At 35.6% G+C, this 14,514-nt stretch overlaps 1 protein-coding gene across 2 annotated transcripts in view; it reads right to left on the bottom strand.

The window, feature by feature from the left end:
• The window catches only part of LOC145680313 (leukocyte receptor cluster member 8 homolog), a 51,229-nt gene that overhangs the window by 11,325 nt on the left and 25,390 nt on the right, over nucleotides 1-14,514 (bottom strand). For both annotated transcript variants that reach the window (XM_081750683.1, XM_081750682.1), the window contains exons 8-12: nucleotides 14,153-14,407; nucleotides 9,656-9,802; nucleotides 7,714-7,963; nucleotides 5,653-5,787; nucleotides 1,816-2,014 (exon numbers count right to left, since the gene is read on the bottom strand). In XM_081750683.1, the coding sequence (XP_081606809.1) occupies nucleotides 1,816-2,014; nucleotides 5,653-5,787; nucleotides 7,714-7,963; nucleotides 9,656-9,802; nucleotides 14,153-14,407 (986 nt within the window). The remainder of the gene's footprint in view (nucleotides 1-1,815; nucleotides 2,015-5,652; nucleotides 5,788-7,713; nucleotides 7,964-9,655; nucleotides 9,803-14,152; nucleotides 14,408-14,514) is intronic.

Genomic DNA, 14,514 nt, shown 5'->3' with positions numbered 1-14,514 from the left:
CTAGTTTATATTAATAGCCGCTAGATGTCAGTTGTCTTCTGTTTTGCTTGGTAACCGTCATATGTTCAAAATGGCTACTCCGGAGCAGAAATCATTTTGTGTTCTCGAGTTTGCGAAGTGCAATTCCGTGATTACAGTGCAAAGACGTTTCAGGTTAAGGTACCAAATTGATCCTCCGAATGGGTGAAATATTCGCAGATGGTATCGACAATTTGTAGATACAGGATGTGTATGTAAAGGAAAGAGTCCTGGCCGCCCTCATGTTCCTTAAGAAAATGTTGCACGAATTCAAACTGCTTTCCAACGTAGTCCTTCAAAATCAAATCGTCGTGCCAGTCAGAGTTACAAGTGCCGACAACAATAATTTGGCGTGTTTTGAGACGTCAGTTGGTTATGAAGCCGTACAAGTTACAGCTGTTACAAGCTCTGCGTCCTGATAACAAACGCAAACGTGTGGCATTTTCTAACGAGATTCTGGATGCTATTGACAATGATAACACTTTTGCACAACGCATCGTGTTCAGTGATGAAGCAACTTTCCGTATTGGTGGTCAGGTAAACAAACAAAACGTTCGAATTTGGGTCCTACAGAACCCACATGCAGTCATTAAACATGTACGAGATTCGCCCAAAGTCAATGTGTTTTGTGCGATATCCCGATCATCTGTTTACGGCCCATTCTTCTTTAATGGAAACACGGTTAACAGTCAGCAGTATCTCGCTATGTTACAAAACTGGTTGTTTCCGAGGCTGCACGAAGACAACTTCATTTTTCAACAAGACGGGGCACCCCTCACTGGAGTCGCCAAGTGAATATCTGAATGAAACTCTATCGAACCGTTGGATTGGTCAAGGAGCTGGCGACTTAGCATGTCTCAGCTGGCCTTCACGGTCACCGGATTTGCCACCCTGTGACTTCTTCCTGTGGGGTTTCGTTAAAGACAACGTTCATGTACCACAACTCCCACAGAACCTGGAGGAGTTGAAGAACCGGATCCGTACTGCCACAACATCAGTGACGCAGGACATGCTTGCCCGAGTATGGGAGGAATTTGAGTATCGATGTGATATTGCTCGTGTCGCTGATGGAGGACATATTAAACATCTGTAATTTGAACTTGAGAGGTTCGTAAATATGTGTGTAAAATTTCATATTTGTATGTCTTAAAGTTTAATAAATATATGCATTCGAAATACGTATATTCTTTTTGAAACAGGGTGTATAAACATATTCCCCAGGGATACTCTTGCTTCTTTAGAGGGGATTTCTCCTTCATTTCCCCAGTAATTCGAACTCTTTGAGTACAGGATTTCGATATCAGTCTATATTTACATTTGTAACTAATGTATTTACATTTATAACTGCATATAATTAATTACTACATGAGTTGTGAGTAATCTAATCATGTATAACCTCTCTACAATAGACACTTCTCACTTATGGACAAGTAATAATGTACCATCGGCGTCTGTTATTGAGCGGTTTCACTGTATTTAATCACTATCGGCCTCAGCAGCCTTTGTTTGATATATTCTCAACAAGTGACAAGCAACGGACTAGACTACAAATGATGCCATTCTTTGTACCGGTTTTGTTCTACTAGCTGCCAATTTTCTTGTTTGGGGTTTTTGGTTTAAATTTTCATTCATTACTATACACGTGTAGTTTTATTTTTTTTAAAAATCTTTCTTTGAAAGCCCTGCAATCTTACCTACAGTTGGAATTAAATAGTAAAACTTATTAATAGCACTTATAATAGTGAAACTTATTAATAGTAAATCTTTAATAGCACCCTATTAAATAGTAAAACTTACCTAGCGTATTTTTTGTAAACATGTAATACAATATCCTATAGGCTAGAAATTCCAATTTGTTCACGCCGCCGACTTCAGAGTATAACATTTTAAGCTGTGTTTGGCACTGGTTATATTCTTCATGGTCTCCTTTCTCTAATGCTATCCGTGCATGCGTTTCGTATACATGGACTGTAAAATCATCCCTTATTCCTTGTACCTATAAAACAAGTCATTATATTGACAATACAACGCAAAGTGCACGTTTTACAAGACACACACAAATACACATACATACATACAAGGACAGTGAGGAGACATAATCTGTCATATTAATATGTTTGACAGTTCAGAATAATGCTACTCACTACATTTTATTATCGGACCTTACAAACGAGTACATTATAGCTTTCTATGAGGACCGACCGACCTTTGATATGGGGACACTGTTCCCACATATATGACCCTTACGCTGTGTGTGTGTGTGAGAGAGAGAGAGAGAGAGAGAGAGAAATGACCGTCACCTAAAGTTACTAGAAATAAGTAATCGAACAGCATCTCCTGATTATTTATTAACTTGTTAAGTCTCGAAGAGTCATATGCATATATTTTATGCAAATTTGATCTATTACTAGAAATTAAATGCCGACTGAAAGTAGGGAATGAATTCGTATCATTATATAATCCAATATACTTCGTCCTCGCGAGTTCTGTAGAAGTTGAAGCTTAAAATATATAAAACAATAATTATGCCTGTTGTGTTGTATGGTTGCTACGCATGCTCGCTTACTTCGAGAGAAACCAGCAGATTGAAAGAATTTGTAAAAAAATCCTGAGGCGAATTTTCGAACCAAAGGGGATAATAATAAGGAATGGAGGAAAGTTCCTAATGAGGTACAAAATAATTATACTGTTTACATAACACTGTTAGGGTCATTAAGTTTGAGAGGCTCAGATGGGCAGGTCATGTAGCCAGAATGGAAGAAACTAAGGATGCTTTCAAAATTTTAAAATCTTAACTGGAAATCCAAAAATATCACAAAAATATCTAGACACAGTCGGTAAGAAGAAATCTCAGAAATAGGAATACAAAATAGGAACTGAATCCAGTTAACTAACTGAAGACGAAAGTCAATGGAGAGCTCTAGGTTCCATCTATCTATTAAAATGCTACAAAAGCAATTAAAAGCGCCTGAGCACCAACCTATAACTTTAGCATTCAAATCTTTCATTTACGTGTGATTTCACGTTTAACAGAGACAAACATTTTAAGTATTTGTACTTTAAATAGTGTAAATTAGTTAACTATATTTTTTTCATAAAGTTTATGATATAAAATTATTGTTCAAAGCCTTTGTATTTTAATAAGCCTTCTCTAAAATCAATGCATGTGAGTTGTGGTTCCATCTTTCGAGTTCTTTTAAACTACGTTTATATGTTTGTGGTCAATCCTTTCGACAATGAGATCTCGGAAACTACAGGCTCTAAAAAGATGACATTTTCACTGATTGATTGGAAATTTTGCGTAGATTGTCCAGTTCTAATTTAATATTTAAAAAACATGGCAATTATTTCTTTATTACATCTTTTTAGGGTACGCTGGAAGCGTTGAAATTAAAAACTAAAGCAACATATCCTATGTATTATACATTCCAACACCACAATGTTGTATATTAGGGTTGTATATGTCTCAGGCGTTTGTTCCATGGCCAAATAATTGTGAAAAAGGAAGGATAAATCCCGAGTCTTAAGTTGTTTTTGTGTGTGTGTGTGTGTGTGTGTTTTGCCCAATGAACACCATATAGGCCTATAACTGACATTATAATTAAATGTATATGTAATGTATTTGCTTATTACATACTGCATGCAAGAAGAAAGAAAAAAACCTGGTCATACATGAATTAGAAACTCCAACCGGAAGTAGGCTCAAATCTTGCAAACGGTTCGAGATACTGAGAAAAAATAATCGAAAAAATCTCCCCTTTATGATACCCCTTGCCGATTTTTTTAAAAATCAAGACGTCTTTCACTTGTGTCTGTAAAGGGACATGCACATATGTTGTGAGGAATGAGAAGGAGATTTATGCTCATATGTGAATGATGCGCTGTGTAGAGAGCGCAGGTTCAGCTAGTTGGATATAGAATTAGTTAAGTATTTTGGGGAATTTCTTTACTGGGAGCCATGTGTATATATGTTACGTACATGTTAGTATTCTTCAGGAACCAAGTGATTGCTGCTGAGCCCAGAATAAAACATCTGAATTTGGGACTTGGCGTTTTGGGTGTTCAGATTCGTTAGACCAAACCAAACTAGCAAAAAGGAAGCACATATATCAAATATTACAAAATGATGTATAAAATTTGTGAACCAAAGAACGAAAAATGTACTCATTCATAATATCAACCACACTTCCACTAAATGAGAATAATTACAAATATAATACATAAATCCTACCAATACGAAAATTACTGTTTTTTCTAACACAGTCATTAAGCTTTGCCGATTTACCCGACTCCATTTATACAATAAGCATAAATCGTTTAGGAAAAAATATTTATCATTCTTTCAATATATAAAGTAAAAAATCTTTCTCCCTTACTGCGTCTTTCTTCACCTTTCGGATCTTTGTTTTCTTAATAAATCTGTTACTGAGGTGAGATGGAAGACTTAGCAAGTGATTCGGGACAAAAGTTTAACACAAAATGGAATTAAATTTGATCCTGGGAAAACGAATGCAACGTTTATGTAACTCTTTATCCTCAGAAAAGTAGAAAAGATCTCGATTCTTCTCGTGACTATGTGGCAGCATATCTGGGTTCGATTCCCAGTGGAAATTCGCTGGTTCTTTTCCCATGTTAAGCTGGGTTCACGTCTCGTTTCGCCTCCGTGACGTCAGAACGGACGTTTAATTCCAGATCAATCAACCATTTACAGGCATACCTCCTTTTAACTGCTCCATCATTACCATACACTGTAGAAATGTTAACACGTCAAAAACTTCATCCCTTAGTGGAATGATGCTCCTGGTAGTTGGTAGGATGTCAGCACTAGCAGCCAGATTACTAAGGCATGGCCTTTCTTGAAAGAGCTACGGTTTTTTAAGCATAGAAATCTGCAAATTACCTACTTGTCTACAGGGGGTGGAGGGTGAGTACTAGATTAGAGTCAAAAGATACCGATAAGAGAGGTCAGAGAAATGTGCACCTACGACTTACACCTCTTCTACTAAACATCGGAGAACACAATATATTTTCCTTCTTTCTGGGCTATCTTGAATAAGGTTTCAGCAAAGCCTCATCTGTATCTACGAATAACCGTCCAATAAATGGAACCTATCAATTTTTTCTTTTAGTGTTAATTTTTATAGCCAAGGTGTCTTCCTCTAAGCTTTTACCTCAAAAACCAGATTTTTCCATGTCACTGACCAAGACATTTCTAATTAATAGCGCCTTCATGGAATGGTGGCATACCCTTACACAAATTAATCTGCTTATCATTGAAATTTGTGTTTAAAAAAAAATAATATTCACTAGGGAGCACAATCATTAAGTTCTAAATAATTACGCTAATGCCACAAATGCTCTAGCAAATAGAAAGGTACGTTTATACAACGCCTTCTAGCGACGCAAACAGGAACTGTCTGAAAGTTTACTAGTGAATAGTTACCCATTACATTTTAAGTACATACGCTAGATGGTGAAGTGTATTGGCATCCAAAGGGAAGACCACCTTTTAAGAATTTTAATATGCATACATTTCTCCTGTAATACATTTAAGTACGCAACTAACTGTTTCAACACCTCTGACGTTTGAAGTAGATCCAGTTAATAATGCATATAAATATTAATATATCTTACCGTTAGGTCCTGTCGTATAGATTTTAACTGATCACACGCGTAATGATAATCTTGGTTCTTGATCCAATGATCTTTTACAGTTTGTAACGATTTCTGTAACACTTCCACGGGACGTATTTGAGCACAATCTGGAGCCTAAAAAATAATAATAAAAAAAAATATTTAAAAAAATTTAAAACGATAGGGGAAGAATGTCAGAAGTTTATCTGTTACAAATAATTTATGTGTTCAATAAGTTTCCAACTTACCACTCATATATTCAAAATCTATTCACATATCCTGAACGAGCTATATACAATTATTAATAATCTTAATTACAAAAATACATGGTAATTTATTAAAACCAAATTTATTCTTAGAATTTTGTGTTTTTATTAACTTTCAATTCTCAAGTATGTACTTTCCGACTGACCAACAAAACTTGTTAATACTACTATGCAGTCATCAAAACTGCCCAAGTATATCTTCATTGAAATATTTCAAAATTAGTGATATCAAACTCTAATTTGAATAACTCTTATACACTATTGCACAATACAAAATACAATAACTACTGAAAATAAACTCCAGCCAAACATCAGTAACAGAAAGAACCTCCTCTTCGTACAAGAGACTGGCAAAACTAGAATTATTTTGAAATTACTATCAAACTCATGAACAAAAGACTGAAATTTAGAACCTATTATCATCAGCAGATTTCTAATTTTTCTTCAATAATTATCAGTTTACTTCTAGTCCACCGATGAAGATAGTGTTTGCTCCAAGGAAAAATTAATGCAGAGGAAAGTAAAAATCCGTTACAATTCGTAATATTCCTGTCACTGTGTGCAGTAACATATTCGTATTATCAGTTCAAACCAATCTTAAATTGTTCAGCAACTGATGACATAATTTAATACCAATATTCCCAATGTGACGCAGTAACTCATCTCGAGGTTCCCCGACAACTTTCTGAAAAACTCACAAGCAATTTATCTTACTTCTTCGCATTATTTTGGTTAACTACTTATTAAATTGTGTAAATGTTTAGATTTTGAGTAATTCCACAAAAACATATTAAAAAAAAAAAAAAAAAAAAAAGTGCCTGTTAGAAGCAAGCAAAATTGTTAGAAACTAGAACACAATGAGAAGTCTTTATTGTTTTTCACAACAAAGACATGCGAAAACGGATTCAAATGCAAGGAATTTACATATCATATTTTCAAGCGTATGATTTCACAATTGTTTACCAAGCAAACGAAATAGTGCAAGAAAAAATTTAAATGAGCTGCATGTGACATGACCAGATCTACTGAGGAAGGTATTAAGGGACACCAAAATAGTACGTTTATATAATACTGCCGTGCTAAGCAAGAGTGCCGTATCTACACTAAACCTGAAAAAAAAAAAAAAAAAAAAAAAAAAAAAAAAAAAAAATCAAAGTTTTTGCTCTTAACGCTTGAAGTCTCTAAAAAAAATTCATGAAACACTCTACTAAAAATATATTAAAAATCTTCTGACTCATAAGATTTTCAATTCATTTTTTAGTAGTGCTACATGATTTTTTAAGAGTTTTGCATACCTGAAGCGTAAAGAGCAAAAACTGATGGTCGTTTTCTCAATTGCAGGTTTAGTGTAGACAAGGCACTCTTGCTTAGCACGGCAGTATAGTATATTACATACTGAAAAAGTAAATTTTCAAATTATTGTTAAGAGGAGTCACTTCGTATCATTAATCAAAATGTAAGAAAAGATCTATATGATGTAATCACAAGCAACTGACCGGTTATTCTGACTTGTGAGTACAACTACCCGATTTAGCATCCACCGAGGAAATGAAATATTGTAGTGAAAAACATAATTCAATGCTTTAAAGCTAGACTATTTTATTAATTCAAACTTGGTAGTATATTAAAATTAAAATTATATGGGCGCATGAGAGGATGATTCAAATCAACAAAAAATTGGCTACTTATCAATGGCTATTCAAGGGAGGATTCATTGGTTAAGTAGCTTTTTTATATATATTTATTTATTTTGTAGTATATGTTTACTTTTGATTTCTTAGTAAAAGATACTTACTGAAGTAAGACGAAGGTATGCTTTCTCAATATCCTGACACGTGCCCACAATGTGAAATTTGGACCAATCGATCTCCGATGCATCATCTTGTACGTAATTATTTATTGTCATTACTAAATTTAAAGGTTTTTTCCTTTTCTGGGTTGGGGTACTGTCTCCAGCAAAACGAGCAGCTCTCTGCTGCAGGCGCTCGGTCGTGCAAACTTCATCATCCAATCGTCCAAATTCTGAGAAATAGTGACTCTTATTCCTGTGAACAAGAAACATTTAAATGCATTAATATTTTATATACACATCCTCTACAAGTACTGAAACAATTAAAGAATGAAAAATGTGAGACTGAGTAGGGAAAATCAAATATGCCACGTGTCTATATTGAGAATTAGTATCTGTCTAATGATATACAACTTGACGCATTCTGCATTTTGCAATCTGACTTGAAACCACAGAGATCTTTAGTGATGTCAGCGTTTGCCGGAAGTCCGGTTTTGCAAGAGAAAAATTGGTGTCGTCCTTTGTATACCATACCTGTTTTGTCCTCGTTTTATGGTTTAAAATTAATTCTTGTTAAAAGCTGAGAATCTTAACACAGATAAATTCTATAAAGAATATTGCTTACTTTCGTCTTACATCTTTTCCACATCTGACTGAATGAGATTTTTTTTTTTTTTTTTTTTTTTTTTAAATAAAATCTCAATGGACAGACATCAGAAATGGACTTAATCTTGATACACTGAAAGGAAAACTTTAAATTTGTATACATTATACACAAAATGAAAACAGTGAATCTGGAATATGTTTGTGCTAAACTGTATAGCAAATTTTTACCCCCCGCCCCCCCCCCCCAAAAAAAAATGTGACAAAGAAGTACCACTGAACCTGCTTTCGTTTGGTGAATCACAAGTACACAAATTTCTCTTTATATTACCTTCATTATTATTTTTTAAAGTTCTTTTATATAATGAAATACGGTTACTATAAATAAATAGGTCAATCGTGGAAGATTTTAGTGGTAAAGGGACAAAGTGCCCTTTTTGATTTAGAAATCTGTCAATCCTCATGTCAATAACAATTACTGTGAACTGGTAATCTATTTAGTTGAAATTAAAAAGTAATGAATGCTTCATCAGAATTTCACTAATATCTAATACTAGAGCTTTTCTATTTCAGTTGTGCCCTTGCTGGCGCTGCTGTCGATGTACTTTTCGTCTTTCCCTCAAAAGAGGAACAAGTTGCTGTGGCCGAGATTCTTCAATAGTCCGATGCGGACATTAGAATTATTTCACGAGTTTCGCTGCACATTCTCTTGTTAGTCGTTCTAAGTAGACTACGATCTTCACTTGCCGAGACCAAACGACTGAATGACAAATTGACAATATAGCCGAGGTCATTCACTTTTTTCTCCAAAGCAAAGGGAAGGTTTCCTGCGTAAGAGAGCGGCGGGGATGAGGCCCAAATGTGTGTCAAGTATCTTGAAATAGAAAGGCTCTAACAGAAAACGCCAAAATCTTTTATTATTAAAACAATATGTATCAGTATTTACGAATATTCAAAACTTTGTTAAGCCAAACCAAAATCCTCAACGGATAAAGTATAATGACAAAATGCAACTAAATAATTAAATAATCGGTTGAGCACCTCAATACAAGTAACAGAAGCACTAACACAAAAACTTACGAATTTATTCGTCAACGGCAAAAATTGAATGAAGTGGTAAAAGACTTTCGAAATTGGGCAATGGAGTTAAGCTCTAACACACTGAGTCACTGTGCTCATGTTTACCTGCATTCATGTTAAAATATCGTGTTGATTTTTCATTTAAATCTATGTAAAATTACAATATTTCAATGCCATAAATTAAATATTCAGTGCTTTAAAACATAAAATCACGAATTACTATTACATCCTTAATACGTAAGAAAGAAAAATATTTTTCACTTACCCCTTGTTATTGCTATTCTGTTTCCCTCTATTTCTCATCCGATTTCTATTTTTGCTTTCTGACCTATCTGGAGTTCGGTTTCTTCCTCTGCCACGTCCTTTTCCTCCTCGAAAGCGAAAACTATCTTCGCTGCTCGATGTGCTATTACTTCAAGAAAGAAAACAAAGTACGATCACTTTAACTTTTTCAGTTATAGAAAGTACTACACATTACTTACAATTTCATTAATTATTCATTTTATTCTATCAGTGTAAACATTGCATACTAAACTAAATACTAAATACTGTAAAAAATGAATTCTGTAGAAGTACTTAAATATATTAATGGAGATAAGTACATGGTGGCAAGTCCAAACAATATCAATTCGCATCACTGAACTAACAACAATGTAGCGAAAGTAAATTAAATACCTAACGAATACTAAAAGTAAACACCAATAAATGTACGTTAATATTATGTACAAAATCCGTTATCATCACAAATAATATAGATCAAAAATATACAGAAGTATGATATCATTTAGGATTATGACGCCAACAACATAAATTTCGTTCAATTATGTACTAAACATGTGATGAGTTTCATTCATTTTTCCCCCTGCTTGGTCCACCACACGGAAGCAATAGCAGATCAACTCCTACTGACTGTTACTCCAATTAACAATTAACAAAAGTAACAGCAACGGTAGGCTTACGCGCTGTCCAAATATCACCCACTATAAAAGCAGCCTGGCAGGTAACATCTTTTCACTAACACACAAAGAGTGAAAAAGAGACTGACTGGATCGGGACCTCCAGGATACCATGTCGATGCGTTAACCACTATGCCAACCAGTCCGCTTCCCATATGCATCGGCACGTATTCCGGAGGTACCGGGTTCGAGCTCCGGTCTAGTCAGTCACATTTTCAGTCTTTTGTGTATTACAGAATTCGCACCTATAGATGATTCCGGCGTGTTAAAAAATCGGTTGTTTCCTCCTTTCACTTAGCTTCAAAGCGAAGTGGTTAACTTTAGCTAACATACAATCACACAATGCAGATAGATTCCTAATTAACGGTTTGCAAACAAGGTTTCGTAGCAACTGCTTAACTTAGTAAGAACCAAATTAAGTTCACAGGTCAATACTGTCTTCTCTTAAAGTTCTTGTTGTTCATACTCAAGTGGTCATAATTTAACCGAGAGCAGTAATTACAGCTACAAGTCTATGGTAATAACGTGAACAAACAAGATTAATTATTGTTTTACTATTATTCCCATAATAATCTTATATTTAAAAAATAACCTAAAATTTATAATGTGTCCATGATTTGCTATGCACTAACAAAACTCATAGTAACGTTTTATGTAACAAAATTTCAATACATAAGTGTTTGTATACGTTTTTTAACAGAGTTTGATAATTACAGATTTTTAACAGAATCTGATTTGATTTTAACGTTCATTTTAGCAGCGAGGCTATATGAGACGGGACCTACTGATTAACGTGGAATCCGAACCACATGAGCTCCCGCCGAGAACCGAACTTAAAATAATTTGAGTCCCGTCACATTATGTAAAATTACACATTCGCTGGTCAACAACGTCAGCAACTATTATGTTCCACACACTTTGTATGAATTGTCTTTGGCATGATTTTGTTTGTATTTGTAAACGTAGTATGGAGTCCTTTCTGAATTTGATCTTAACATGAAATCCGAGTCGTATGTGCTCACTCTCAAAATGAAATCCCACATATGCTATACCAAAGGAGGAACAATAATTTAGCAAGATTTAATTTTGCACTGAAGATGAAAATATAAGAACTGCTTGTTAGTCACTCTGGTAGACCTCCTACTTCGTCTACCAATCAGGATGAGATAATTGATTTTGGGTTTAATGTCCTTTTTCAACAACCAGGCTAAGGAGTATATTCTAACCATATAGGCATACAGGATCTCTCAAACAGGATGCAATAACAGTAATAATAATAAAGAAAGATAGAATTTTAGGAAAGAACGGGACCCGAATGATGCCACTTTGCATGTAAAAATCTAGGTATCAACTTATTTCTTCTTTCAGTATCTTTACTTTGCGACAAAATTTATGGAAATTATAGAGAATAACGAATTAACTTGGTGATAATAAGATACGGTGGATTTGGTATATCAGCAGTTGTTTGTGTTGTCTGCAAAGTGATTATTTATTTAGGTGCCTGTAAAATTAATAATTTTTATTTATAAATTGGTAGCTGAGAACACTACCAAATTTTCAAGTCTATTCTATGGAGTTCTTTACGTTTATTTTCTTCTTTGTTTTCATATTTACTTATTTTTCCCCAAGTTTGATAGAATATGTATTTTACTAAGGATTTTGCATTAATACAAAACGAAAGCAAAAATAAAAATACGTAAAATTCGCAACACTTGCTGCTAGAAAATAAGTCCTATTAGCTTTGAAATATTGTAGATGATTATTCACATTTGTCCTCACGAAACATGGAGGTGATAAATAGAGGGCGGATTTTAGGATGCAGCACCTTTTTAAAAACTTGCTATTTTCATACCCAGTCCGAAGCGAAATGGGGACAAATTTTTTACACATTTTTCTTGAGATTTATACATTTTCCCCTTTTTTTCACTTCTTAATTCTTCAGCACTTTTATCTTTCCGTTTTCCTTTTTCTTTTTTAACGGAAATAAATTATTTTCACTCCATTTGAGCAGTTGCGTTAAATTTCAAGCCTTATTTTGTAACAAGACCTATAAAGTGATAATATTTAGTCGCAACATTAGGCGATAGACCTTGAGGTTTGAAATTACAACAATGAAAAATGATAGAGAAATTGGGCGACGAACTTTAGTATTACTCATTGAGCTCTGCCTACCAGAATTCGCTGACAATCAGGAGGAGTACCTGAATAAGATGTGCACTTTCCTTGTGCGAAAACTTCGACAAAATTAAAGGATTCATTCGCGCGCTCTAGATTCAACGGGACGCAGACAAGGTTGGACGACGACAAGCCTGGACACTTAATTTTGGTCGCTCCCGACAAGGTTGGACGACGACAAGCTTGGACACTTCTCAACTTATTCTCTTGCGCCAGACTCGAACGAATTCCTGAGGTGTCCAAGCATGTCGTGGTCGATCCCGACAAGCCTGGATACATTCCTGGGGTGTCCAAGCTTGTCGTGGTCGATCCCGACAAACCTGGACACATCTAATTTTGGGTCGCTCACGACAAGGTTGGCCAACGACAAGCCTGGACACATTCCAATGGGCCGATTTGGTGCATTCAAAGCACGTAGATCTGACAAATTCAACTGTTTATTCATTTGTACGGGTGTACAAGGGCAGTTAGTGTTATCACTGTACAAGGGCAACTGTTGTCTCTGATTATACTTCAGTGTTATTTTTATACCACCGTGATATTCATAACAATCGTAAGAAGTACCACAGACATGAGGGTTCAAACCTATTCAAGCCATCAGGCTTTGGGGCCGCTACGTTTCGACGACACCGTATCGGCGCTAGGTCAGTTCGGTGAAAATTTTATGTACAATGGCACACATCCCAATTATTTAAGTAAAACGAAAATTTTGTAAATAATAATAATCTCTTTTAATAAAAGATAAATAAATTTAAAATAATTCGAAAATCCTCTAGTAGAGGGCAGTAGCTGACTGGCGAGAATCAGCCAATAGCGATATAGATGCGAGCCATGCAACTGGAAACGCCTTAACTGATAGAGTTTGTTGGAACAGACATTTCAAATTGGGTCGTTGACGACAAGCCTGGACACATTCCTGGGGTGTACAGTTTGTCGCGGTCGATCCCGACAAGCCTGGACACATTCCTGAAGGTGTCCAGGCTTGTCGGGATCGACCCCGAGATGCTTTTACATATCTCATTTTGGGTCGCTGACGACAAGGATGGACAACGACAAGCCTGGACACAAAAAGTGTCCAGGCTTGTCGTCGTCCAACCTTGGCGCGGTCCCGATTCAACACATGCACCAGCCATCAATTATACCCAACAAGTGCTCAGCGACGAAGGCCTACGTTGGAACTTCTCACACAGTGCATCGTTACAAGTATTTGCCTAATGTACAGTAACTCAGAATTTGGAAGAAGTAACAATGGAAGATGCTGACAAGTGTAAGGGAAACGCTGACGGATTTTTCACCGGAGTTTCTCCCCATACAAGGGTCCAGAAGTCCAAGCAACAGAACTTGACGTTACGGAATATTAAATGTCCAAAGGCACATAGCCGAACACAAATTTCCTGAAACGCAGTACTATACCTTTGCTTCTGTAAGGTTAGTTTTCGCTAATGTGAATAAAGAATATTAATATTAATGTTTTGCACCTGAATAAATCCACTTTATCAATTTTTTCACCTTTCTTTTCCCCTTCCTGACTATATTTGCACCTTAAAATCCGGTCTTTAGTGATAAATAAAGCGATTTCACACAGCATAGAAACTACATCTGTAGGAGGGGTAATCTTCAAATATACCTACCTTCTCGCTCTTCTTCTTCTGGCTGGGCTTCGAGAATGTGACCTTGACCTCGCTCGAGACTTTTGCGGACTCCTTGACCTTGAACGAGACCGTGATTTACTCCTAGACCTTCTGAAACGATTGCGTCCCGAGCCTCTAAACGGAGTAGACTTTTTTGCGGAATTGGCAGAGGATTTCACAGTTACTGTTACATTTCCCTCTGAACTGGTGGTTTGTGGGAGTTTAATAGCGTTAAGTAAATCACTACCTGTTATGCTGGAAACAAGGAAAGAGTGTTTATTTTATATGAATGCACATGAAGCATTTAACATTTATTTACTTAAACCATAATCTACAATTGTGATGTTTACAATGAAAAATAT

This window comes from Thermobia domestica, chromosome 3 (assembly GCF_964235325.1).
Source record: "Thermobia domestica chromosome 3, izTheDome1.hap1.1, whole genome shotgun sequence".
Lineage (NCBI taxonomy): Eukaryota > Metazoa > Arthropoda > Insecta > Zygentoma > Lepismatidae > Thermobia > Thermobia domestica.
This window is presented reverse-complemented; position numbering and strand designations above follow the sequence as displayed.